The sequence below is a fragment of the Anomaloglossus baeobatrachus genome, chromosome 5 (genome assembly GCF_048569485.1).
Source record: "Anomaloglossus baeobatrachus isolate aAnoBae1 chromosome 5, aAnoBae1.hap1, whole genome shotgun sequence".
Lineage (NCBI taxonomy): Eukaryota > Metazoa > Chordata > Amphibia > Anura > Aromobatidae > Anomaloglossus > Anomaloglossus baeobatrachus.
In genome coordinates this window covers 18,647,412-18,674,507 of record NC_134357.1, presented here as the reverse complement: position 1 = coordinate 18,674,507, position 27,096 = coordinate 18,647,412, and the positions used below count along the sequence as shown (strand labels likewise).

The 27,096-nt window shown below is 47.2% G+C and overlaps 1 protein-coding gene across 1 annotated transcript in view; it reads left to right on the top strand.

The window, feature by feature from the left end:
• The window catches only part of LOC142312564 (rap1 GTPase-activating protein 1-like), a 79,288-nt gene extending 52,192 nt beyond the window's left edge, over nucleotides 1-27,096 (top strand). The window contains exons 14-19 of the mRNA XM_075351556.1: nucleotides 9,621-9,692; nucleotides 20,151-20,237; nucleotides 20,331-20,468; nucleotides 24,504-24,607; nucleotides 25,036-25,156; nucleotides 27,079-27,096. Coding sequence (XP_075207671.1) covers nucleotides 9,621-9,692; nucleotides 20,151-20,237; nucleotides 20,331-20,468; nucleotides 24,504-24,607; nucleotides 25,036-25,156; nucleotides 27,079-27,096 — 540 coding nt within the window. The remainder of the gene's footprint in view (nucleotides 1-9,620; nucleotides 9,693-20,150; nucleotides 20,238-20,330; nucleotides 20,469-24,503; nucleotides 24,608-25,035; nucleotides 25,157-27,078) is intronic.

Below are 27,096 nucleotides of genomic sequence, written 5' to 3'. Positions count from 1 at the left end.
AAAAAAAAAAAAAAGAAATAACATTCTTTTTTGCTGCATTTCACACTTCCAGGCAGATCTACAGTCCAAATGTCACAATGCCAAGTTAATTCCGATTGTGTAAACCTGCTAAATCTGCAGGGGGTTGAATACTACTTGTAGACACTGTAATTAGTTAGGCAGATTCTTCTCATGTCACTGCATTGTTACTGTTTTGCTCCAATAAAAAAAAAAAATCAAAATTTTTATTATTTTGTAAATTTCACCACTGCCTGAATCCTTCTGGTCTCTTGATCAGAGTTAAGCATGTCTCAGACAAAATCTGATCCCAGGTCTCTTTACATGTTTCCAGTGTTGGTGTATACTGGTCAGGTCTCTTCTCCACGTTCCCAGTGTCGGTGTATACTGGTCAGGTCTCTTCTCCACGTTCCCAGTGTTGGTGTATACTGGTCAGGTCTCTTCTACACGTTCCCAGTGTTGGTGAATACTGGTCAGGTCTCTTCTCCATGTTCCCAGTGTTAGTGTATACTGGTCTGGTCTCTTCTCCATGTTCCCAGTGTTGTATACTGGTCAGGTCTCTTCTCCATGTTCCCAGTGTTGGTGTATACTGGTCAGGTCTCTTCTCCACGTTCCCAGTGTTGGTGTATACTGGTCAGGTCTCTTCTCCACGTTCCCGGTGTTGGTGTATACTGGTCAGGTCTCTTCTCCACGTTCCCAGTGTTGGTGTATACTGGTCTGGTCTCTTCTCCATGTTCCCAGTGTTGTATACTGGTCAGGTCTCTTCTCCATGTTCCCAGTGTTGGTGTATACTGGTCAGGTCTCTTCTCCACGTTCCCAGTGTTGGTGTATACTGGTCAGGTCTCTTCTCCACGTTTCCAGTGTTGGTGTATACTGGTCAGGTCTCTTCTCCATGTTCCCAGTGTTGGTGTATACTGGTCAGGTCTCTTCTCCACGTTCCCAGTGTTGGTGTATACTGGTCAGGTCTCTTCTACATGTTCCCAGTGTTGGTGTATATTGGTCAGGTCTCTTCTCTACGTTCCCAGTGTTGGTGTATACTGGTCAGGTCTCTTCTCCACGTTCCCAGTGTTGGTGTATACTGGTCAGGTCTCTTCTCCACGTTCCCAGTGTTGGTGTATACTGGTCAGGTCTCTTCTCCACGTTCCCAGTGTTGGTGTATACTGGTCAGGTCTCTTCTCCATGTTCCCAGTGTTGGTGTATACTGGTCAGGTCTCTTCTACATGTTCCCAGTGTTGGTGTATACTGGTCAGGTCTCTTCTCCACGTTCCCAGTGTTGGTGTATACTGGTCAGGTCTATTCTCCACGTTCCCAGTGTTGGTGTATACTGGTCAGGTCTCTTCTACATGTTCCCAGTGTTGGTGTATACTGGTCAGGTCTCTTCTCCGCGTTCCCAGTGTTGGTGTATACTGGTCAGGTCTCTTCTCCATGTTCCCAGTGTTGGTGTATACTGGTCAGGTCTCTTCTCCACATTCCCAGTGTTGGTGTATACTGGTCAGGTCTCTTCTCCACGTTCCCAGTGTTGGTGTATACTGGTCAGGTCTCTTCTCCATGTTCCCAGTGTTGGTGTATACTGGTCAGGTCTCTTCTCCACGTTCCCAGTGTTGGTGTATACTGGTCAGATCTCTTCTCCATGTTCCCAGTGTTGGTGTATACTGGTCAGGTCTCTTCTCCACGTTCCCAGTGTTGGTGTATACTGGTCAGGTCTCTTCTCCACGTTCCCAGTGTTGGTGTATACTGGTCAGGTCTCTTCTCCACGTTCCCAGTGTTGGTGTATACTGGTCAGGTCTCTTCTCCACGTTCCCATTGTTGGTGTATACTGGTCAGGTCTCTTCTCCACGTTCCCAGTGTTGGTGTATGTATACTGGTCAGGTCTCTTCTCCACGTTTCCAGTGTTGGTGTATAATGGTCAGGTCTCTTCTCCACGTTCCCAGTGTTGGTCTATTCCTGTCAGGTCTCTTCTCCACGTTCCCAGTGTTGATGTATACTGGTCAGGTCTCTTCTCCACGTTCCCAGTGTTGGTGTATACTGGTCAGGTCTCTTCTCCACATTCCCAGTATTGGTGTATACTGGTCAGGTCTCTTCTACACGTTCCCAGTGTTGGTGTATACTGTTCAGGTCTCTTCTCCATATTCCCAGTGTTGGTTTATACTGGTCAGGTCTCTTCTACACGTTCCCAGTGTTGGTGTATAATGGTCAGGTCTCTTCTCCACGTTCCCAGTGTTGGTGTATACTGGTCAGGTCTCTTCTCCATGTTCCCAGTGTTGGTGTATACTGGTCAGGTCTCTTCTCCACGTTCCCAGTGTTGGTGTATACTGGTCAGGTCTCTTCTACACGTTCCCAGTGTTGGTGTATACTGTTCAGGTCTCTTCTCCATATTCCCAGTGTTGGTTTATACTGGTCAGGTCTCTTCTACACGTTCCCAGTGTTAGTGTATACTGGTCTGGTCTCTTCTCCACGTTCCCAGTGTTGGTGTATACTGGTCAGGTCTCTTCTCCACGTTCCCAGTGTTGGTGTATACTGGTCAGGTCTCTTCTCCATGTTCCCAGTGTTGGTGTATACTGGTCAGGTCTCTTCTCCACGTTCCCAGTGTTGGTGTATACTGGTCAGGTCTCTTCTCCACGTTCCCAGTGTTGTATACTGGTCAGGTCTCTTCTCCACGTTCCCAGTGTTGGTGTATACTGGTCAGGTCTCTTCTCCACGTTCCCAGTGTTGGTGAATACTGGTCAGGTCTCTTCTCCACGTTCCCAGTGTTGGTGTATACTGGTCAGGTCTCTTCTCCATGTTCCCAGTGTTGGTGTATACTGGTCAGGTCTCTTCTCCACGTTCCCAGTGTTGGTGTATACTGGTCAGGTATCTTCTACACGTTCCCAGTGTTGGTGTACACTGGTTAGGTCTCTTCTCCACATTCCCAGTGTTGGTGTATACTGGTCAGGTCTCTTCTCCATGTTCCCAGTGTTTGTGTATACTAGTCAGGTCTCTTCTCCACATTCCCAGTGTTGGTGTATACTGGTCAGGTCTCTTCTCCATGTTCCCAGTGTTGGTGTATACTGGTCAGGTCTCTTCTCCACGTTCCCAGTGTTGGTGTATACTGGTCAGGTCTCTTCTCCATGTTCCCAGTGTTGGTGTATACTGGTCAGGTCTCTTCTCCATGTTCCCAGTGTTGGTGTATACTGGTCAGGTCTCTTCTCCACGTTCCCAGTGTTGGTGTATACTGGTCAGATCTCTTCTCCATGTTCCCAGTGTTGGTGTATACTGGTCAGGTCTCTTCTCCACGTTCCCAGTGTTGGTGTATACTGGTCAGGTCTCTTCTCCACGTTCCCAGTGTTGGTGTATACTGGTCAGGTCTCTTCTCCACGTTCCCAGTGTTGGTGTATACTGGTCAGGTCTCTTCTCCACGTTCCCATTGTTGGTGTATACTGGTCAGGTCTCTTCTCCACGTTCCCAGTGTTGGTGTATGTATACTGGTCAGGTCTCTTCTCCACGTTTCCAGTGTTGGTGTATAATGGTCAGGTCTCTTCTCCACGTTCCCAGTGTTGGTCTATTCCTGTCAGGTCTCTTCTCCACGTTCCCAGTGTTGATGTATACTGGTCAGGTCTCTTCTCCACGTTCCCAGTGTTGGTGTATACTGGTCAGGTCTCTTCTCCACATTCCCAGTATTGGTGTATACTGGTCAGGTCTCTTCTACACGTTCCCAGTGTTGGTGTATACTGTTCAGGTCTCTTCTCCATATTCCCAGTGTTGGTTTATACTGGTCAGGTCTCTTCTACACGTTCCCAGTGTTGGTGTATAATGGTCAGGTCTCTTCTCCACGTTCCCAGTGTTGGTGTATACTGGTCAGGTCTCTTCTCCATGTTCCCAGTGTTGGTGTATACTGGTCAGGTCTCTTCTCCACGTTCCCAGTGTTGGTGTATACTGGTCAGGTCTCTTCTACACGTTCCCAGTGTTGGTGTATACTGTTCAGGTCTCTTCTCCATATTCCCAGTGTTGGTTTATACTGGTCAGGTCTCTTCTACACGTTCCCAGTGTTAGTGTATACTGGTCTGGTCTCTTCTCCACGTTCCCAGTGTTGGTGTATACTGGTCAGGTCTCTTCTCCACGTTCCCAGTGTTGGTGTATACTGGTCAGGTCTCTTCTCCATGTTCCCAGTGTTGGTGTATACTGGTCAGGTCTCTTCTCCACGTTCCCAGTGTTGGTGTATACTGGTCAGGTCTCTTCTCCACGTTCCCAGTGTTGTATACTGGTCAGGTCTCTTCTCCACGTTCCCAGTGTTGGTGTATACTGGTCAGGTCTCTTCTCCACGTTCCCAGTGTTGGTGAATACTGGTCAGGTCTCTTCTCCACGTTCCCAGTGTTGGTGTATACTGGTCAGGTCTCTTCTCCATGTTCCCAGTGTTGGTGTATACTGGTCAGGTCTCTTCTCCACGTTCCCAGTGTTGGTGTATACTGGTCAGGTATCTTCTACACGTTCCCAGTGTTGGTGTACACTGGTTAGGTCTCTTCTCCACATTCCCAGTGTTGGTGTATACTGGTCAGGTCTCTTCTCCATGTTCCCAGTGTTTGTGTATACTAGTCAGGTCTCTTCTCCACATTCCCAGTGTTGGTGTATACTGGTCAGGTCTCTTCTCCATGTTCCCAGTGTTGGTGTATACTGGTCAGGTCTCTTCTCCACGTTCCCAGTGTTGGTGTATACTGGTCAGGTCTCTTCTCCATGTTCCCAGTGTTGGTGTATACTGGTCAGGTCTCTTCTCCACGTTCCCAGTGTTGGTGTATACTGGTCAGGTCTCTTCTCCACGTTCCCAGTGTTGGTGTATACTGGTCAGATCTCTTCTACACGTTCCCAGTGTTGGTGTATACTGGTCAGGTCTCTTCTCCACGTTCCCAGTGTTGGTATATACTGGTCAGGTCTCTTCTACACGTTCCCAGTGTTGGTGTATACTGGTCAGGTCTCTTCTCCATGTTCCCAGTGTTGGTGTATACTGGTCAGGTCTCTTCTCCACGTTCCCAGTGTTGGTGTATACTGGTCAGGTCTCTTCTACACGTTCCGAGTGTTGGTGTATACTAGTCAGGTCTCTTCTCCACATTCCCAGTGTTGGTGTATACTGGTCAGGTCTCTTCTCCACGTTCCCAGTGTTGGTGTATAGTGGTCAGGTCTCTTCTACACGTTCCCAGTGTTGGTGTATACTGGTCAGGTATCTTCTACACGTTCCCAGTGTTGGTGTATACTGGTCAGGTCTCTTCTCCACGTTCCCAGTGTTGGTGTATACTGGTCAGGTCTCTTCTCCACGTTCCCAGTGTTGGTGTATACTGGTCAGGTCTCTTCTACACGTTCCCAGTGTTGGTGTATACTGGTCAGGTCTCTTCTACACGTTCCCAGTGTTGGTATATACTGGTCAGGTCTCTTCTCCACGTTCCCAGTGTTGGTGTATACTGGTCAGGTTTCTTCTACACGTTCCCAGTGTTGGTGTATACTGGTCAGGTCTCTTCTCCACGTTCCTAGTGTTGGTGTATACTGGTCAGGTCTCTTCTCCACGTTCCCAGTGTTGGTGTATACTGGTCAGGTCTCTTCTCCACGTTCCCAGTGTTGGTGTATACTGGTCAGATCTCTTCTACACGTTCCCAGTGTTGGTGTATACTGGTCAGGTCTCTTCTCCACGTTCCCAGTGTTTGTATATACTGGTCAGGTCTCTTCTCCATGTTCCCAGTGTTGGTGTATACTGGTCAGGTCTCTTCTCCACGTTCCCAGTGTTGGTGTATACTGGTCAGGTCTCTTCTACACGTTCCGAGTGTTGGTGTATACTAGTCAGGTCTCTTCTCCACATTCCCAGTGTTGGTGTATACTGGTCAGGTCTCTTCTCCACGTTCCCAGTGTTGGTGTATAGTGGTCAGGTCTCTTCTACACGTTCCCAGTGTTGGTGTATACTGGTCAGGTATCTTCTACACGTTCCCAGTGTTGGTGTATACTGGTCAGGTCTCTTCTCCACGTTCCCAGTGTTGGTGTATACTGGTCAGGTCTCTTCTCCACGTTCCCAGTGTTGGTGTATACTGGTCAGGTCTCTTCTACACGTTCCCAGTGTTGGTGTATACTGGTCAGGTCTCTTCTACACGTTCCCAGTGTTGGTATATACTGGTCAGGTCTCTTCTCCACGTTCCCAGTGTTGGTGTATACTGGTCAGGTTTCTTCTACACGTTCCCAGTGTTGGTGTATACTGGTCAGGTCTCTTCTCCACGTTCCCAGTGTTGGTGTATACTGGTCAGGTCTCTTCTCCACGTTCCCAGTGTTGGTGTATACTGGTCAGGTCTCTTCTCCACGTTCCCAGTGTTGGTGTATACTGGTCAGGTCTCTTCTACACGTTCCCAGTGTTGGTGTATACTGGTTAGGGCTCTTCTCCACGTTCCCAGTGTTGTTGTATACCGGTCGCTCACTTGGGGATGTATACAAATTTTTCTTCACCTCTACCCACAAGTGTTGGAATGGGTTGAGGTCTGGGGACTGTGGGGACAATCCAGCTCCTCTACTTCATTGTCACTGAACCATTTCTTCTCCAATCTAGCTGTATGGTTCAGGTCGCTCTCCTGCTGGAACACCATGTCGTCCTTTTCATACCCATAGTACTCGAGTGTACGAAGTAACTCGTCTTGTAGGATACTCACATATATCTCAGCATTGACACCACCATCTATCCTGGTCAAGTATCCAACACCTATCTCTGGGAATTACACTCATATCATCAGGCTTCCTCCATCGAACTTGGCAGTTCCTTCAATTTCTCGATACATTCTCCCCTTTTCCCTTGTTTCTCCCAGACCCATTTGCCCCATCAGAGACGTCTATTGACTTTCATCTCATTTCTCCAAATCTCCCGTTTCCAATCTTCCACTTTTCGTACTTTTTGCAAACTCGAGCTGACACTTCTTATGGTAATATTGAACTTGCGGCTTCTTCCCCTATTTTCGGGTCACCATTCCAGACTTGTGTAACGTGCATCACTCGGTGCTTGTATGGACGTCTGTGATCTCACTATTATGAAGCAGACGAGCCGCCTCCACTGCCGGGTGTCACCAGAACTGATAGACCTGGTGATGAGCGACTTGTTGTCTCCAATATTTTGCCTGGACGTCAACTCTTGGCTTTGAATGGATGGACGGACTTCATTTCATATTCTTCCACCTGTCATGGCCTCACATAATGCAGTTTGACAGTTGTCTTGGCCAAGAGACCGCTATTGATGAGCTGGACAGTGCTGTTTCTCTTTTCTTGGGAAATCTTCTTCATGGCTGCTTGTTGATTTGAATCAGTGACCTTTCACTTGGGAATCAACCTAATAACACTGAGATATTAGGGAATGTGAGAACAGGTTGTGATTTGTAGTATACAGGAAGAAAAAGAGCAAAACAGTAACAATGCAGTGACCTGACAAGAATTTGCATAACTAATCATATGGTAAATAGCAGCAGGTCAAATTTTTGTATGAGATAGCCAAAATGAACATAGTGCCACGAGTGTCTTCCGTCCTTGTGATATCTGTGACAGTTCTAGAATCTGAGCTCCATATAACTTGTGTGGCTCTATATATTAAATGTATTTGCCTTCTCTTGGTGCAGCAAGGCTTAATGTCATTTTCCCTGCTAGTAGCTCTTGGTTTATTCACCTCACGTGCAGCTGGGACCACTCCTACCTCCTTTAAATAGTCACATGATCTATCACCTGATGGCAGAAACGGAATCTGAATTCTGTTCTGACAATGTTTGGAGGGAGGAAGGCTTTAGAGCTGTTCGAGCTTTCGTTGTGGTAGTTCTGTTTGGAGTTGTGTTGCTTGCAGCCTTGGTGTATGTCTGCAGCTGTGTAGTTTTGTTCTATTTCCCTCTGTCTGTCTACCTACCCTTGTGTTAGATTATTGCAGTGGTGAGACTAGTCCTCTTGCTGGCCTTCTCACTAGCAAGGGTGAGTTTTGGGCAAGCTAGGGCCTAGGTATGTGATCGGTGATGGGGTGAAAGAACCCGTATAGAGACATTAGGGAGTGCAGAGAACAGTGGCAGGTGATGATTATGTTGCCCTCTCCCTAGCGCCAGTGCCCACCATTGTAACATGTGCCCGGTGTACCCAGTCTGTGGTGGTGCTCGTTTAGGGTTCCCTTAAATTTGGCGTAATAGCCACAGAATAACTGATCTCGCTCAAAGATGTAGTGGATGGGGAGATATGGAGCCGGAAAGTCAATATTTCAAAACATTATCATTCTTTTGCTCATCACTGTATGTTTATTTCTTAAAGGCATTCCATCAGTGTGACTGGTGCTATTCTGCTGTTCATGACATGGACCTACAGTACCAAACATAGTGCCACCATTACACATATGTTGTGTTCGGTATTGCAGCTTTAGACTATTCTTTAGAGTGGGGATAACTGCAATATCTAATACAGGGTAAGAACAATGGAGGCACCGCATCTGGTAAAAGCAGAAGGGGCCATGGCCCTAGAGCCGTTACTGTGGCCCTTGGATGTTGTGATCTTGGGAAAACCCGTGGGTAATTCTGTGCCATCCCTTCTTCAGGTCCCGAGGGGTGCAACATGACTCTCTTTGGTGGTCTCTGACGTCCCGCGTTACGTCTCCCCTGCATTAGACACAATAACGTTCCGTTGAGGTTAACAATTGTCTCCAGCTTTTAGCATCGATGTATAAAGATCAAATAATTCCCAGACATAAGTGATCGCCGGCATAAAATACCGTCCTGATATAAATGATGCATCGTAAGGCCGATAGACTGGAGCCCGCGCCTTATAGACTCATGCCAGATACAGCTTTTTATACTTCTAATTATTTATTAATAACTTACAAAGATAAGAGAGGATCTAAAGAAAGAAGTAGAGGTAAAGCGTCCATGTCTGAAGAGTTCCGGAAGCTGAGATCTGAGGTGCTGTTTGATGATCGTCCCACTGTGGAGTTAGGCTACTTTCACACATCCGGTTTGAGCAGTGCGGCTCAATCCGGCTGTGAAAACTATGCAACGGATGCGGCGAAAACACCGCATCCGTTGCATAAGTTTTTACATGCGGCCCGTCCGTTTTTTTCCGGTTGCGGCATGCTACTGAGCATGCGCAGTGGAAAAAAACGCATGCGGCGACCGGATGCGTTTTTTTCCGCATCGCGCCGCATCCGGCCTCCATAGGTATGCATTGAAAAATGCGCCGCAGCGGCCGGATGCGGCGCGATGCGGTGTTTTTTGCCGGAGCAAAAAACGTTGCAGGGAACGTTCGATCCGGCCGCGGCATCGGTTAAATCTGCCGCATGCGGCAAAAACCGGACCGAACGCAAGCCCCTGCGGCACAATACGGCACTAATATAAGTTTATGCAAAAAAAAACGCAACCGGCGTTACAAAAGCCGGTTGCGGTTTTTCTGCAGAACGCCGTATTGTGCCGCAGAGCAAAAATCCGGATGTGTGAAAGTAGGCTGCCCAGCTGCCCTACACTGTAATGTGGGGGGTTACAATGTGGTCACCAGGGGTGTAAAGCAGCGCAACAGTGTGCGGACCCCATATCTCAAGCCATGATCATGCGTTATTCGTGCTGGGTGATATGTGAAGATTTGCCTGTGCAGGGAGGGGCTGACTACTATTTTCTCTGTAGGTCTCCGTCACTGCCCGCGATGATGTTCCTGGATTTGGACCCGCTTTGCCAAATCCTGCAGTGTTCTACAAGGTTAGTGGATAATGTCCTTACCGTCTACCAAGTCATTAAAGCCAAAATGAAGAACTACCCCCTAAACAATCGGCGTCTCGTGCTAAATAATGTACCAATTTTGCCAAATATTTTAATTAAGGCTCTCAGAAGAATCATCGCCTGCAGGAAAGAAAGTAACCCACCTGCTCCTGCTGACCACGAGTGGGTAACCCCCGGCTGTCCAGGGCCCCGGCACTTGCCCAGGTGCACCGGGTGCTGATGCCGGCCCTGGTCATATCAGCCCAGCCCTTCAGCCGAAGACTCTCAGAAATGAGCAATTTTTGAAGGTTTCTTGTTTTTAGGGGCCAGTTGACCTTTAGGAGACAGGAAACAGTGGAGGGGAGCAAAATAAGAAGGGGCACGGCCATGGCTAAATATTAACCTCCTGGATATAAAGCTAGAAAAGATTGCCAAATATGTGCAGTTAAGGAGAAAATGATGTGCCCCTCGGGGCATTTGCCATTTTGCTTATTGATTGATATTGCTGAGCCCTGGGTAGGCTCACACCACACAGGACAAATGGGCCTGAGGTCAAGCTGAAGCAGTGCAGGAAGGTGTGGATGCCGGGCCTTGAGGGACTCATTGTTTGTAGACTGCTACAAATGGGGAGTGCAAAACTTATTATTTTCTTCATGGCAGTGTCCACCACCACACAGCTGGTCACCATCGTAGACGTAACAGATAGACACACAACCGACACTGGGGTTCTCTTGGCAAAACAACATCGAACAGTTTATTGGGTCTTCTGCTTTCATAACAGACATGGCCATACTTCTACGTTCCTGCTACCCGCTTTTTCCTGGGCTACTCCATCAGGTTTATCCCGCTAACTTGGACCTAGTCCTCCAGCTGCCGAGCCTATGCCTTTACTTTCCCCTCTTCTCTCTTCGTTTACCCGTGGTCCTCTCACTGCCCCTGATGGCTTTTAGTCACTCGACTTCCCTTAACTCGTCCGAGGTTCTCTGCCTCAACAGCTGTCTAGTACCTGGACTCTTCTAAGCCCGTACCAAGGTGAGCCATAGGCTCCGGACCCTTGGTGGATACCTCCGAGTTCTCCGACAGGCCCAAGTTACAAGGCCACGTCCTCACTCCAGGAACCCCACTGCAGAACTGGCTCTCAGCTCTCTCTGTAACCAGGACATGACTCTCTGGTCAACACTAGTCCCATTCCCCAGTGAGCTGAACCGGACATCACCTTTTTCTGTTACTAACCAGATCTATCTACATAACATACCTATGCTTTACATTAGTTCCTATAAATATCATCTGACTAATACACATGGTTGACACATTTACAGCACATAACACATTACACATCCATATACATTACATTGTAAGGGGGTCTCGACGCTAAGTGGCACCGGCCGCTACACAACTTCAGCTCTTCTACATCCGAACCAGACTCACCACCAGCAGCAGCACATATCATCACATACATTATAATGTGCATCAGTGCATGCAACACACATGGAACTTGACATAAAACTTGCTCTTTATAACACAGTAGGACAGCATCACACTGTAGGGGTGAAGGGAGTAGGACCACCTCCTACAGTAACCCTGTGGCAGGTGCCGGTAAGTAAATTGTCGCCTTCAGGCAGGAAATAGAAAGACCATGAACTATTTTAGGAAGGGGAGAGTAGTGGGCACTGGGCTCGGCCCATGAGAGGCCACATCTGGACTTGGTCCATGAGAGGTCACACCTTGACTTGGCTTGTGAAAGGCCACACCTGGGATTGGTCTGTGAGAGGCCACACCAAGACCTGGCCTGTGAGAGGTCACAACTGGATTTGGCCAGTGAGAGACCACATCTGGGCTTGGCCTGTGAGAGGCCACATCTGGGCTTGGCCTGTGAGAAGCCACATCTGGGCTTGGCCTGTGAGAGGCCACATCTGGGCTTGGCCTGTGAGAGGCCACATCTGGGCTTGGCCTGTGAGAGGCCACATCTGGGCTTGGCCTGTGAGAGGCCACATCTGGGCTTGGCCTGTGAGAAGCCACATCTGGGCTTGGCCTGTGAGAGAGCACATCTGGGCTTGGCCTGTGAGAGGCCACATCTGGGCTTGGCCTGTGAGAGGCCACATCTGGGCTTGGCCTGTGAGAGGCCACATCTGGGCTTGGCCTGTGAGAGGCCACATCTGGGCTTGGCCTGTGAGAGGCCACATCTGGGCTTGGCCTGTGAGAGGCCACATCTGGATTTGGCCAGTGAGAGGCCACACCTGGGCTTGGCCTGTGAGAGAGCACATCTGGGCTTGGCCTGTGAGAGGCCACATCTGGGCTTGGCCTGTGAGAGGCCACATCTGGGCTTGGCCTGTGAGAGGCCACATTTGGGCTTGGCCTGTGAGAGGTCACATCTGGGCTTGGCCTATGAGAGGCCACATCTTGGTTTGGCCTGTGAGAGGCCACACCTGGGATTGGTCAGTGGGAGGCCACACCGGGGCTTTACTGGTAAGAGGCCACACCTGGGCTTGGCCCCAATTGTATTAAAGGTACCTCTTGCCTGAGCTGCCTCGTATCAGCCTCAGATTGACCGCCAGCTGCAGATTTGGATTTTGCGTAGGGTAGCGGTATCTCCACCAGAACCTGTGGAGGTGACGATCATGACTTGACTCTTAAAGTTTGATGACCACAGACTGCTAAAGAGTAAATCTGACATTAAATACAACAATCCCTGGGGCCTGACTGCGTAGCGGTTGCCAGATCAGCCATTAAACACTAAAGGATATAAAATATGCACAATATGCGGCTCCAGAGCTACAAGCCGGGCCACCACCAGCACACTGGGCTGCACTGTTCTTCAGTAACAGAACCATCCAGCAGACTGCTCACTGCCAAAAGCATCCGCCTGATATCGGAAGAGGAGAACAACTGTTACAGTTTCAAAAATTAACAGTATGTATCGGCATGTCACCATCCAAAAAAAATTATTTTGTTTATTCCATTACACCTTTGCAAAAAGGCATTGCTTAAGGGGAATCAGCGGAGTGTGTGGACGTCGGCCGTTTTGCGCTGTATGGGTCTAGAAGCACCAGATACAGCAAGAAACTGCCGATGTCCACACACTCCACCAATTCCCCTTAAACAATGCCTTTTTTTTTAAAGGTGTAATGGAATAAAACAAAAGAAATGATTTTGGATGGTCAGTGATTGGCTGCAGTGGTGATGTCATAACTACCATACACATCACCGCTGCAGCCAATCACTAAGTGCAGCGTCTCTGTTGATATAGATGGTGTGGATCAAGGATTGACTACAACGGAGATGTCATGACTAGTATAAAAATCAGGGCTGCTGCCAATCACTGAGCGCAAAGTTTCTGTTGAGATACGAGGGGCTGCTGATAAGTCTTTGGCTTTGTAATCTTTTTTGTTTCTATGGTAACGAATGTTACATCACATGAAAGGCTTATGTGTCTAATATGTATTTTAAAACTTTTGTGTTTGTTGCTTATGGTAACAGTGTTCTACGCACGCGGGAAAACAAAATGGCGGAGTCTAATGCGATATTCACAGCAACTGAGAGCAGAGGAGGGATAACATTTTTGTTTCTGCCAAGGAAAGTCTGTGAAGGATATTCATGGTGATAGGTCGCAGATATTGGGGGATCAATGCCTTTCATATTCCACAGTTAAGAACTGGGTTGCCAAACTTAAAACAGGCCACTTCAGCCCCAATGATGAGGAACGTCCTGGACGACCGAGTGGTTGTTGCTCCGGAGATCGTCGATGCTGCGCACAACCTCATACTGGAGAATCCACGAATTTCAGCTAAAGCAATAGCAGACATCATGGGGATTTCCCGTGTTTGTGTCATTATCCATGAACATTTGGACATGAGGAAGCTTCTGCAAAGTGGACCCCAAATGTCTGACAACAGATCAGAGAAGTAGCGAGTGACAACTTCCCAGTCCATTTGTCAGTGATTCTGGACTGATAAGAACTTCCTGGATTGACCGGCCACTATGGATGAGACCTGCATTTATTTGTATAACCCTGAAAACAAGGAGCAGTCACAAGAGAGGAGGCACAGTGGTTCTCCTCCTCCAAAGAAGTTCAGGGTCCAAAAATCAGCCACTAAGGTGATGGCGTCTGTGTTCTGGGGTAGGGAGGTTGTGCTGCTAGTGGACTACCTTCAAAAGGGTTCCACCATCAACGCAAGGTATTACATTGAACTTTTGGACCAATTGAAGGCAGCTTCGAAGGCCAAAAGGCTCGGCAAGCTGTCCAAAGGAATCTTGTGCCTGCAAGACAACGCCTCCGCTCACACTGCACAAGTGACCACGGCAAAACTGGCAGAGCTGGGCTTCCAGCTGGTGACCATCCACCTTATTCACCGGATCTAGCTCCCTCCGACTATAATCTGTTTCCAAACCTGAAGAAACACCTCAAGGTACCAAATTTCACACCATTTCTGATGCCATGGCTGCTACAGATGCCTGGCTTTAGGCACAACCGGAATCCTTCTTTTTTCTACGCTTACAGAACTTGGAATGCCGATGTAAGAAGTGTGATGTCATGAGTGGAGAGTTTGTGGAAGAAATGGAAAGTCTCATCATCCTATCTCATTTCTTTTTGGGTAAAGCCAAAGACTTATCAGCAGCCCCTTGTAGATGGTGTGAGCTGCTGGGATCAATGACTGGCTACAGTGTTGATGTCATTACTATCATACGCGTCACCGCTGCAGCCAATCACTGAGCACAGAGTCTCTGCTGATGTAGGTGCTCAGTAATTGGCTGCAGCAGTGATGTGTGCAAAAGATAGAAATGGCAGCGTCGCCGCTGGACACAGAAGGGGTGAGAATCTGTTCTGTTTGTACATTTACAGGTATAAAAGCTTTTGGGGACCAGTTTTCTTAAAGTGGAAAACCCTTTTAACCCTTATTACTGGGCCACAGAATTCTTTTCTATCACTAGATGGCGGCATGACTGTGTTCTAGCCTGGTCCTGCGCAGTCTTCCACTAGGTGGCAGCGTGGCCACACAATATTCCCGCCGCCACACGTATTAAGTTACAATCAATTATTTAGCGAGTGCTTTTCCCTGAATAAAACATTTTCTCCATTCGTTATACTGGCAGAGCGAGAACAGAGGGCAGCGAACACCGAGCAGCAAGAAAAGGAAAGCAATGATTCATAAGTTAATGTGAAATGCCAGCTGTAGATATTACTGAATACATTATCCATAGCGCATCGGATTCTGAATCATCAGATAAGTGGGGCTAGCACTGCACCAGGCGGAGGGACGGAGGGACGGGGGGGCTCCCATGCTCTGCGTACAGACAGCGGGGTCTCATTGCAGAATTTTTCCATAACTCCTTCTAATGACTAAAGGGCGAATCTCCCGGAGTTCTATTTAGGCAGATTCACTCCATTTGTGCCCCAATTGCGCCGAAGTTCCCCAACTGCTGCAACTCCAAACACCAAAGGAGTAAAAAGGGATAACCGTTATAAAACACTTTACACTCCCCTGTACTAGGACCTTTTTTTTATTTTAGAATTTCATCAAAAAGTTAATTTATTTCAGTAAATCAATACAAAAAGGGAAAGGCATATATTATATAGAGTCATTACACACAGAGGGATCTATTTCATGTGTTTATTATATAGAGTCATTACACACAGAGGGATCTATTTCAGGTGTTTATTATATATTATATAGTCACTACACACAGATGGATCTATTCCTATATATTATATAGTCATTACACACAGAGGGATCTATTCCTATATATTATATAGAGTCATTACACACAGAGGGATCTATTCCTATCTATTATAGAGTCATTACACACAGAGGGATCTATTTCATTTGTTTATTATATAGAGTCATTACACACAGAGGGATCTATTTCATGTGTTTATTATATAGAGTCATTACACATGGAGGGATCTATTTCATGTGTTGATTATATATTATATAGAGTCATTACACACAGAGGGATCTATTCCTATATATTATATAGAGTCATTACACACAGAGGGATCTATTTCATGTGTTTATTATATAGAGTCATTACACACAGAGGGATCTATTTCATGTGTTTATTATATAGAGTCATTACACACAGAGGGATCTATTTCATGTGTTTATTATATAGAGTTATTACACACAGAGGGATCTATTTCATGTGTTGATTATATATTATATAGAGTCATTACACACAGAGGGATCTATTCCTATATATTATATAGAGTCATTACACACAGAGGGATCTATTTCATGTGTTTATTACATAGAGTCATTACACACAGAGGGATCTATTTCATGTGTTTATTATATAGAGTCATTACACACAGAGGGATCTATTTCACGTGTTTATTATATATTGTATAGAGTCATTACATACAGAGTCATAATCATCAACATTAACAGGAATAAACACATGAAATAGATCCCTCTGTGTGTACTGACTCTATATAATATATAGGAATAGATCACTGTTGTGAATACATTTGGACTAGCTTCCAGTTTGGGGCTCCCTCTTGTGGTCAGTGCTGGTAGTGAAGTTGGCTTGCAGAGTAGAAACCAGATAGCTGGGGAGGATTGGCAATCAGGGTGTTCTTACTGGGCCTATATAACTGAGTAGTGTTCTCTTGTTTCTTGCCGGTGCTCAATGTATCTCCTATGTGCTAAGGACATTCTGAAGCCAGCCCTTTTCTCTGTGTCTACCAGAACTCCTCTCAGATAAGTTTGTCTTGTACCTTTGCTTATGGTTTTCAACTTTCTTGTTATTTTGCCTGTGTGAAGTTCTTGGTGGAGTTGGATCATTCCCTGCTGGGAGTATCTGTGTACCTTGCTCCATGTTCTACTGCGTATTGTGTTTTGTCATGCTTTGTACTAAATTCAGTCCCCCCTCTATATCAGTGTTTTTCTTGGATCCCAGCAACACCAGAGTACTGATATAGTGGGGGAGAGCCTATACCTCAGTAGTTTTCCATATCAGACGTGCTGGTATTTACTAGGGTTTTTACGGCTGCAGTCAGGGCTCTTTCCTATCCTTTCCTATGCAGATAGTTTGGGCCTCATATTTGCTGAATCTGTTCTCTAGCTACGTATTGTGTTTTCCTATATCACTGTAGTCTATATCACTGTAGTCTTTACATGTGGGGGGCTATCTATATCTTTGGGGACTACTCCGCGGCACATTAGCTTTTCTAATGTTTCTCTCTGTAAGAATATTTAGTTCTCCGGCTGTGTCGAGGCGTCTAGGTCATCGTAGGCACGGTCCACGGCTACTTCTAGTTCTGTGTCAGTATTAGGTCTGTAGTCCGTTAAGGTTCCAGCCACTCTAGTTATTTTTTGGGTTTCCGAGTTTTTGTCCTTTTTCTGGTCCTCCTCGGTCACTGAATCAAAACAGATCACTCTGTGTGTAATGACTCTATATAATAAATACATGAAATAGATCCCTCTGTGTGTAATGACTCTATATAATTTATAGGAATAGATCTCTGTGTGTAATGACTCTATATAATTTATAGGAATAGATCCCTCTATGTGCAATGCCTCTATATAATACATAGGAATAGATCCCTCTGTGTGTAATGACTCTATATAATTTATAGAAATAGATCCCTCTGTGTGTAATGACTCCATATAATTTATAGGAATAGATCACTCTATGTACAATGCCTCTATATAATATATAGGAATAGATCCCTCTGTGTGTAATGACTCTATATAATATATAGGAATAGATCCCTCTGTGTGTAATGACTCTATATAATATATAGGAATAGATCCCTCTGTGTGTAATGACTCTATATAATATATAGGAATAGATCCCTCTGTGTGTAATGACTCTATATAATATATAGGAATGGATCCCTCTGTGTGTAATGACTATATAATATATAGGAATAGATCACTCTGTGTATAATGGCTCTATATAATATATAGGAATAGATCCCTCTGTGTGTAATGACTTTATATAATACAGTCAGGGCCAGAAATATTTGGACAGTGACACAAGTTTTGTTATTTTAGCTGTTTACAAAAACATGTTCAGAAATACAATTCTATATATAATATGGGCTGAAAGTGCACACTCCCAGCTGCAATATGAGAGTTTTCACATCCAAATCGGAGAAAGGGTTTAGGAATCATAGCTCTGTAATGCATAGCCTCCTCTTTTTCAAGGGACCAAAAGTAATTGGACAAGGGACTCTAAGGGCTGCAATTAACTCTGAAGGCATCTCCCTCGTTAACCTGTAATCAATGAAGTAGTTAAAAGGTCTGGGGTTGATTACAGGTGTGTGGTTTTGCATTTGGAAGCTGTTGCTGTGACCAGACAACATGCGGTCTAAGGAACTCTCAATTGAGGTGAAGCAGAACATCTTGAGGCTGAAAAAAAAGAAAAAATCCATCAGAGAGATAGCAGACATGCTTGGAGTAGCAAAATCAACAGTCGGGTACATTCTGAGGAAAAAGGAATTGACTGGTGAGCTTGGGAACTCAAAAAGGCCTGGGCGTCCACGGATGACAACAGTGGTGGATGATCGCCGCATACTTTCTTTGGTGAAGAAGAACCCGTTCACAACATCAACTGAAGTCCAGAACACTCTCAGTGAAGTAGGTGTATCTGTCTCTAAGTCAACAGTAAAGAGAAGACTCCATGAAAGTAAATACAAAGGGTTCCCATCTAGATGCAAACCATTCATCAATTCCAAAAATAGACAGGCCAGAGTTACATTTGCTGAAAAACACCTCATGAAGCCAGCTCAGTTCTGGAAAAGTATTCTATGGACAGATGAGACCAAGATCAACCTGTACCAGAATGATGGGAAGAAAAAAGCTTGGAGAAGAAAGGGAACGGCACATGATCCAAGGCACACCACATCCTCTGTAAAACATGGTGGAGGCAACGTGATGGCATGGGCATGCATGGCTTTCAATGGCACTGGGTCACTTGTGTTTATTGATGACATAACAGCAGACAAGAGTAGCCGGATGAATTCTGAAGTGTACCGGGATATACTTTCAGCCCAGATTCAGCCAATGCCGCAAAGTTGATCGGACGGCGCTTCATAGTACAGATAGACAATGACCCCAAGCATACAGCCAAAGCTACCCAGGAGTTCATGAGTGCAAAAAAGTGGAACATTCTGCAATGGCCAAGTCAATCACCAGATCTTAACCCAATTGAGCATGCATTTCACTTGCTCAAATCCAGACTTAAGACGGAAAGACCCACAAACAAGCAAGACCTGAAGGCTGCGGCTGTAAAGGCCTGGCAAAGCATTAAGAAGGATGAAACCCAGCGTTTGGTGATGTCCATGGGTTCCAGACTTAAGGCAGTGATTGCCTCCAAAGGATTCGCAACAAAATATTGAAAATAAAAATATTTTGTTTGGGTTTGGTTTATTTGTCCAATTACTTTTGACCTCCTAAAATGTGGAGTGTTTGTAAAGAAATGTGACAATTCCTACAATTTCTATCAGATATTTTTGTTCAAACCTTCAAATTAAACGTTACAATCTGCACTTGAATTCTGTTGTAGAGGTTTCATTTCAAATCCAATGTGGTGGCATGCAGAGCCCAACTCGCGAAAATTGTGTCACTGTCCAAAGATTTCTGGACCTAACTGTATATAGGGATAGATCCCTCTGTGTGTAATGACTCTATATAATATATAGGGATAGATCCCTCTGTGTGTAATGACTCTATATAATATATAGGAATAGATCCCTCTGTGTGTAATGACTCTATATAATATATAGGAATAGATCCCTCTGTGTGTAATGACTCTATATAATATATAGGAATACATCCCTCTGTGTGTAATGACTCTATATAATATATAGGAATAGATCCCTCTGTGTGTAATGACTCTATATAAAATATAGGAATAGATCCCTCTGTGTGTAATGACTCTATATAATATATAGGAATACATCCCTCTGTGTGTAATGACTCTATATAATATATAGGAATAGATCCCTCTGTGTATAATGACTCTATATAATATATAGGAATACATCCCTCTGTGTGTAATGACTCTATATAATATATAGGAATAGATCCCTCTGTGTGTAATGACTCTATATAATATATAGGAATACATCCCTCTGTGTGTAATGACTCTATATAATATATAGGAATAGATCCCTCTGTGTGTAATGACTCTATATAATATATAGGAATACATCCCTCTGTGTGTAATGACTCTATATAATATATAGGGATAGATCCCTCTGTGTGTAATGACTCTATATAATATATGCGCTTCCCTTTTTGTATTGAATTACTATAATAAATTGTATATCGGTACTAGAAGGCAGTATGTACAAACTGTATAGCGGGATTATTGAGCCTGTGAGCCTCGTGTGGGGTCTTCTGGCGGTCGTATTACATGTAAAGCAGAGGGCAGTAGTAATTATTATAGTGTTTAGTCTCTGGACATTTCATGTTCCGCGTTCCCCATCAGTGTCCTTGTCTTCTCCCTCAGAACCAGCAGTTCCGTGAATTCCTTCTCACCAAGCTGATTAACGCGGAGGTCAGCTGTTACCGAGCGGAGCGGTTTTCCCGGCTGCAGGTGAGTGGCGGGCGTCTCGTTACCGCGCGGCGGAGGGGCCCCGGGCAGAGCTGCAGCCGCGACCTCCTTGTCTTGTGTCTTCTCGCTCTCCAGGAGCGCACGCGGAGCTGTCTCATTGACACCTTGTATGACGAGCTCGTGCTGCACAGTCAGAGCGTCCTGGGGTCTCTGGAGGAAAATCCCGCAGATAAACTGGAGAACCCGTCCAGCGGATTCCTGGAAAACTTCAAGGTGAGTGACAATGAGCGATATGCAGCCGGCGCCGGAGGCCGCCCGCCATCCCTTATCTGTAGATATCCGCGGGAGACAGAACAGATGATTTGCACGGTTCTTTCTATAGCGGCGCGCTCTTAAAGGGGTCGTGTGGCTTCCAAAATCCCGACAAAAATGAACGGACTCCACAAATGTAAATGATGACGAACAGCGCCACACCGGTCCTCAGGTCGGGTCAGGTATTGCAGCTCAGCTCCATTGAAATGAATGAGGATTTATTTTTTCTGCTTGCTTATATATCGCCAACATAGACTGTAGCTTTACACACATTGCCATTGCTCCCTGTCCCCATCTACACTCATTATGTCTTTGGAGAGAGGAAAAAAAAGCAGAGTGCCCGGAGGAACTGCAGAGCCCCAGATACAACCAGTTGGATAGGTGTGGCGCTGTATTGAAATATTCATACATAAGGGGGAGCACCCGAGCATGGTAGTGCCCGCTCATCACTAGTTACCAGTACTGAGCACCTGAGCATGGTAGTGCCCGCTCATCACTAGTTACCAGTACTGAGCACCCAAGCATGGTAGTGCCCGCTCATCACTAGTTACCAGTACTGAGCACCTGAGCATGGTAGTGCCCGCTCATCACTAGTTACCAGTACAGAGCACCCGAGCATGGTAGTGCCCGCTCATCACTAGTTACCAGTACTGAGCACCCGAGCATGGTAGTGCCCGCTCATCACTAGTTACCAGTACTGAGCACCCGAGCATGGTAGTGCCCGCTCATCACTAGTTACGAGTACTGAGTACCTGAGCATGGTAGTGCCCGCTCATCACTAGTTACCAGTACTGAGCACCCGAGCATGGTAGTGCCCGCTCATCACTAGTTACCAGTACTGAGCACCCGAGCATGGTAGTGCCCGCTCATCACTAGTTACCAGTACTGAGCACCTGAGCATGGTAGTGCCCGCTCATCACTAGTTACCAGTACTGAGCACCCGAGCATGGTAGTGCCCGCTCATCACTAGTTACCAGTACTGAGCACCCGAGCATGGTAGTGCCCGCTCATCACTAGTTACCAATACAGAGCATCCGAGCATGGTAGTGCCCGCTCATCGATAGTTACCAGTACTGAGCACCCGAGCATGGTAGTGCCCGCTCATCACTAGTTACCAGTACAGAGCACCCGAGCATGGTAGTGCCCGCTCATCGATAGTTACCAGTACTGAGCACCCGAGCATGGTAGTGCCCGCTCATCACTAGTTACCAGTACTGAGCACCCGAGCATGGTAGTGCCCGCTCATCACTAGTTACCAGTACTGAGCACCCGAGCATGGTAGTGCCCGCTCATCACTAGTTACCAGTACTGAGCACCTGAGCATGGTAGTGTCCGCTCATCACTAGTTACCAGTACAGAGCACCCGAGCATGGTAGTGCCCGCTCATCACTAGTTACCAGTACTGAGCACCCGAGCATGGTAGTGCCCGCTCATCACTAGTTACCAGTACTGAGCACCCGAGCATGGTAGTGCCCACTCATCACTAGTTACCAGTACTAAGCACCTGAGCATGGTAGTGCCCGCTCATCACTAGTTACCAGTACTGAGCACCCGAGCATGGTAGTGCCCGCTCATCACTAGTTACCAGTACTGAGCACCCGAGCATGGTAGTGCCCACTCATCACTAGTTACCAGTACTGAGCACCCGAGCATGGTAGTGCCCGCTCATCACTAGTTACCAGTACTGAGCACCTGAGCATGGTAGTGCCCGCTCATCACTAGTTACCAGTACTGAGCACCTGAGCATGGTAGTGCTCGCTCATCACTAGTTACCAGTACTGAGCACCCGAGCATGGTAGTGCCCGCTCATCACTAGTTACCAGTACTGAGCACCCGAGCATGGTAGTGCCCGCTCATCACTAGTTACCAGTACTGAGCACCTGAGCATGGTAGTGCCCGCTCATCACTAGTTACCAGTACTGAGCACCCGAGCATGGTAGTGCCCGCTCATCACTAGTTACCAGTACTGAGCACCTGAGCATGGTAGTGCCCGCTCATCACTAGTTACCAGTACTGAGCACCTGAGCATGGTAGTGCCCGCTCATCACTAGTTACCAGTACTGAGCACCTGAGCATGGTAGTGCCCGCTCATCACTAGTTACCAGTACAGAGCACCCGAGCATGGTAGTGCCCGCTCATCACTAGTTACCAGTACTGAGCACCCGAGCATGGTAGTGCCCGCTCATCACTAGTTACCAGTACTGAGCACCCGAGCATGGTAGTGCCCGCTCATCACTAGTTACGAGTACTGAGTACCTGAGCATGGTAGTGCCCGCTCATCACTAGTTACCAGTACTGAGCACCCGAGCATGGTAGTGCCCGCTCATCACTAGTTACCAGTACTGAGCACCCGAGCATGGTAGTGCCCGCTCATCACTAGTTACCAGTACTGAGCACCTGAGCATGGTAGTGCCCGCTCATCACTAGTTACCAGTACTGAGCACCCGAGCATGGTAGTGCCCGCTCATCACTAGTTACCAGTACTGAGCACCCGAGCATGGTAGTGCCCGCTCATCACTAGTTACCAATACAGAGCATCCGAGCATGGTAGTGCCCGCTCATCGATAGTTACCAGTACTGAGCACCCGAGCATGGTAGTGCCCGCTCATCACTAGTTACCAGTACTGAGCACCCGAGCATGGTAGTGCCCGCTCATCACTAGTTACCAGTACTGAGCACCCGAGCATGGTAGTGCCCGCTCATCACTAGTTACCAGTACTGAGCACCTGAGCATGGTAGTGTCCGCTCATCACTAGTTACCAGTACAGAGCACCCGAGCATGGTAGTGCCCGCTCATCACTAGTTACCAGTACTGAGCACCCGAGCATGGTAGTGCCCGCTCATCACTAGTTACCAGTACTGAGCACCCGAGCATGGTAGTGCCCACTCATCACTAGTTACCAGTACTAAGCACCTGAGCATGGTAGTGCCCGCTCATCACTAGTTACCAGTACTGAGCACCCGAGCATGGTAGTGCCCGCTCATCACTAGTTACCAGTACTGAGCACCCGAGCATGGTAGTGCCCACTCATCACTAGTTACCAGTACTGAGCACCCGAGCATGGTAGTGCCCGCTCATCACTAGTTACCAGTACTGAGCACCTGAGCATGGTAGTGCCCGCTCATCACTAGTTACCAGTACTGAGCACCTGAGCATGGTAGTGCTCGCTCATCACTAGTTACCAGTACTGAGCACCCGAGCATGGTAGTGCCCGCTCATCACTAGTTACCAGTACTGAGCACCCGAGCATGGTAGTGCCCGCTCATCACTAGTTACCAGTACTGAGCACCTGAGCATGGTAGTGCCCGCTCATCACTAGTTACCAGTACTGAGCACCCGAGCATGGTAGTGCCCGCTCATCACTAGTTACCAGTACTGAGCACCTGAGCATGGTAGTGCCCGCTCATCACTAGTTACCAGTACTGAGCACCTGAGCATGGTAGTGCCCGCTCATCACTAGTTACCAGTACTGAGCACCCGAGCATGGTAGTGCCCGCTCATCACTAGTTACCAGTACTGAGCACCTGAGCATGGTAGTGCCCGCTCATCACTAGTTACAAGTACTGAGCACCTGAGCATGGTAGTGCCCGCTCATCACTAGTTACCAGTATCGAGCACCTGAGCATGGTAGTGCCCGCTCATCACTAGTTACCAGTACTGAGCACCCGAGCATGGTAGTGCCCGCTCATCACTAGTTACCAGTACTGAGCACCTGAGCATGGTAGTGCCCGCTCATCACTAGTTACCAGTACTGAGCACCTGAGCATGGTAGTGCCCGCTCATCACTAGTTACCAGTATCGAGCACCTGAGCATGGTAGTGCCCGCTCATCACTAGTTACCAGTACTGAGCACCCGAGCATGGTAGTGCCCGCTCATCACTAGTTACCAGTACTGAGCACCTGAGCATGGTAGTGCCCGCTCATCACTAGTTACCAGTACTGAGCACCTGAGCATGGTAGTGCCCGCTCATCACTATTAATGATCTGTTTTGCAGACCTTCTCGCTTTCCCTGAGGAGCCCCCAGAGGTCTCGCGACGCTCTTTCACGAGGATGCAGAAGCGCCAGCATCGCAGTAGATAACGTCTTGGAGGAGAAGAGGTGCGTCGAGAGAGCAGATCTTCCTAAAAGGAGCCACAAGTCTTCTCCCCTACAAAACAATGATGGGAGTAGTTGATAATTATAGTTTTTCTTGCTGCAATTTAAAAGTTTTATTCCCAGACGCATCTGGAGGGTTTTTTGCCGCCTCGGCCTCACGTTCCACCATAGCTCCATAGAGGCTTCTTGTAACACTACATTATCGGGGGCTTCTGGAATGATGGGAATCCCCGCGCCCCCGGCAAACTATTACATTGGTGTTGTCCATCTTTAATCTGCAGCAGATTCATATCTGTACAATCTGATTGGTTACGAGAAGTAATATTGTAGCTTTTTTCAAAACAACTTTGTGATTTTTTTTTTAAAAATTTAGGCAAAGGAAATGTTTGCAGCAATTTGATTAATCGCTTTTTCATTTTATCTATATGAAGGCATCTTCCTAATCCGCCGGCGGAATTCTGCAGGAAGCCCCTCCCCTCGTACTCCTCGTCCAATAGCAGCAGCTTCTGCAGCGCACAAGGCAGCGAGAGCTCCCCGGAGGAGAAGGTGACGGTGAGACCCCCGCACTCCGCTGTGTGTGTATATACAGTATATATCTGCTGTATAATCCGCCTCATTACGGGATAGATAAGCGCCATCTACAGGCAGTGATCTGGTGTTACTGGCAAATGCACGGCCGGATGGTACCAGACAGGGGCGTGACTGACCATGCGGCCGTTATGGGGTCCATGAATAGGGGGGGCCCGGTGCCAAGCGGCACAGGCTTCCCCTTTTGCTGGGCATTTCGATTCAATGGCATGTGTATCCTCAGTGCACAGATACAGCTGAATATAATGTGCAGACATCATACTGTGTGGGGGGAATGTGAGGGGGCAGCTTACTATGTGGGGGGCTACGGGGAGACATCATATTGTGTGGGTGGCTGTGAGGAACATCAAACTGTATAGCAGACATGATGGGCCACGATACTGTGCAGAGGTGTTGTGAGGGACCACCCTACTATATGGGGGACTATGATGAGCCATCCTATTTTACGGGGGGACGTGAAGGGCCATCTTACTATATGGGGGGCTATGATGGGCCATTCTATTTTACGGGGGGACGTGAAGGGACATCTTACTATATGGGGGGCTATGATGGGCCATTCTATTTTACGGGGGGATGTGAAGGGCCATCTTACTATATGGGGGGCTATGATGGGCCATTCTATTTTACGGGGGGATGTGAAGGGCCATCTTACTATATGGGGGGGCTATGATGGGCCTTCCTATTTTATGGGGGATGTGAAGGGCCATCTTACTATATGGGGGGCTATGATGGGCCATCCTATTTTACGGGGGGATGTGAAGGGCCATCTTACTATATGGGGGGACCTATGATGGGCCATCCTATTTTATGGGGGATGTGAAGGGCCATCTTACTATATGGGGGGCTATGATGGGCCATCCTATTTTACGGGGGGATGTGAAGGGCCATCTTACTATATGGGGGGGCTATGATGGGCCATCCTATTTTATGGGGGATGTGAAGGGCCATCTTACTATATGGGGGGCTATGATGGGCCATCCTATTTTACGGGGGGATGTGAAGGGCCATCTTACTATATGGGGGGGGGCTATGATGGGCCATCCTATTTTATGGGGGATGTGAAGGGCCATCTTACTATATGGGGGGGGCTATGATGGGCCATCCTATTTTATGGGGGATGTCAAGGGCCATCTTACTATATGGGGGGCTATGATGGGCCATCCTATTTTATGGGGGATGTGAAGGGCCATCTTACTATATGGGGGGCTATGATGGGCCATCCTATTTTATGGGGGATGTGAAGGGCCATCTTACTATATGGGGGGCTATGATGGGCCATCCTATTTTACGGTGGGATGTGAAGGGCCATCTTACTATATGGGGGTTATGAGGGGCCATCCTCCTATATGGGGGTTATGATGGGCCATCCTACTATACGGGGGGATGTGAGGGCTCATCTTACTATATGGGAGGCTGCGATGGGTCAGGTCATTCTATTATATGGGAGGCTGTGATGGGCCATCCTACTACAGAGATGATCATGTGACCACCAGCTCCTCCTGAAGCACTAATGGTGCTGATGCTGCTCTTCAGTGCGTAGCACTCACTGAGCGCTATGTAGCTGACAAAAGAGAAGACAGAAGCAGTGATAAAGCGCTTCTGCCTCCGGTCCAGGTGCAGCCACTTTGTTAGACACCAGTTGTATTTATATGCTTTCTATATAGGGTCACTTTAGGAACGTTTAGGGAATTTCTGGACTTGTAGTTTCACAGTAACTGGAAAGCACCAGGTTGCATTTTTCATAAGGTGCACCTGACATGTTGTAAATACAGTCCTATGTACGGGCAGCACGTTCTACAGAAGGAGCAGAACAGATATGAAGAATCATGGACAGAGGTCATGAGGTCATTGGGGTCATTACACTGACTATTGTATTCTCTCTCTAGGACAATGTTTCTAAATGA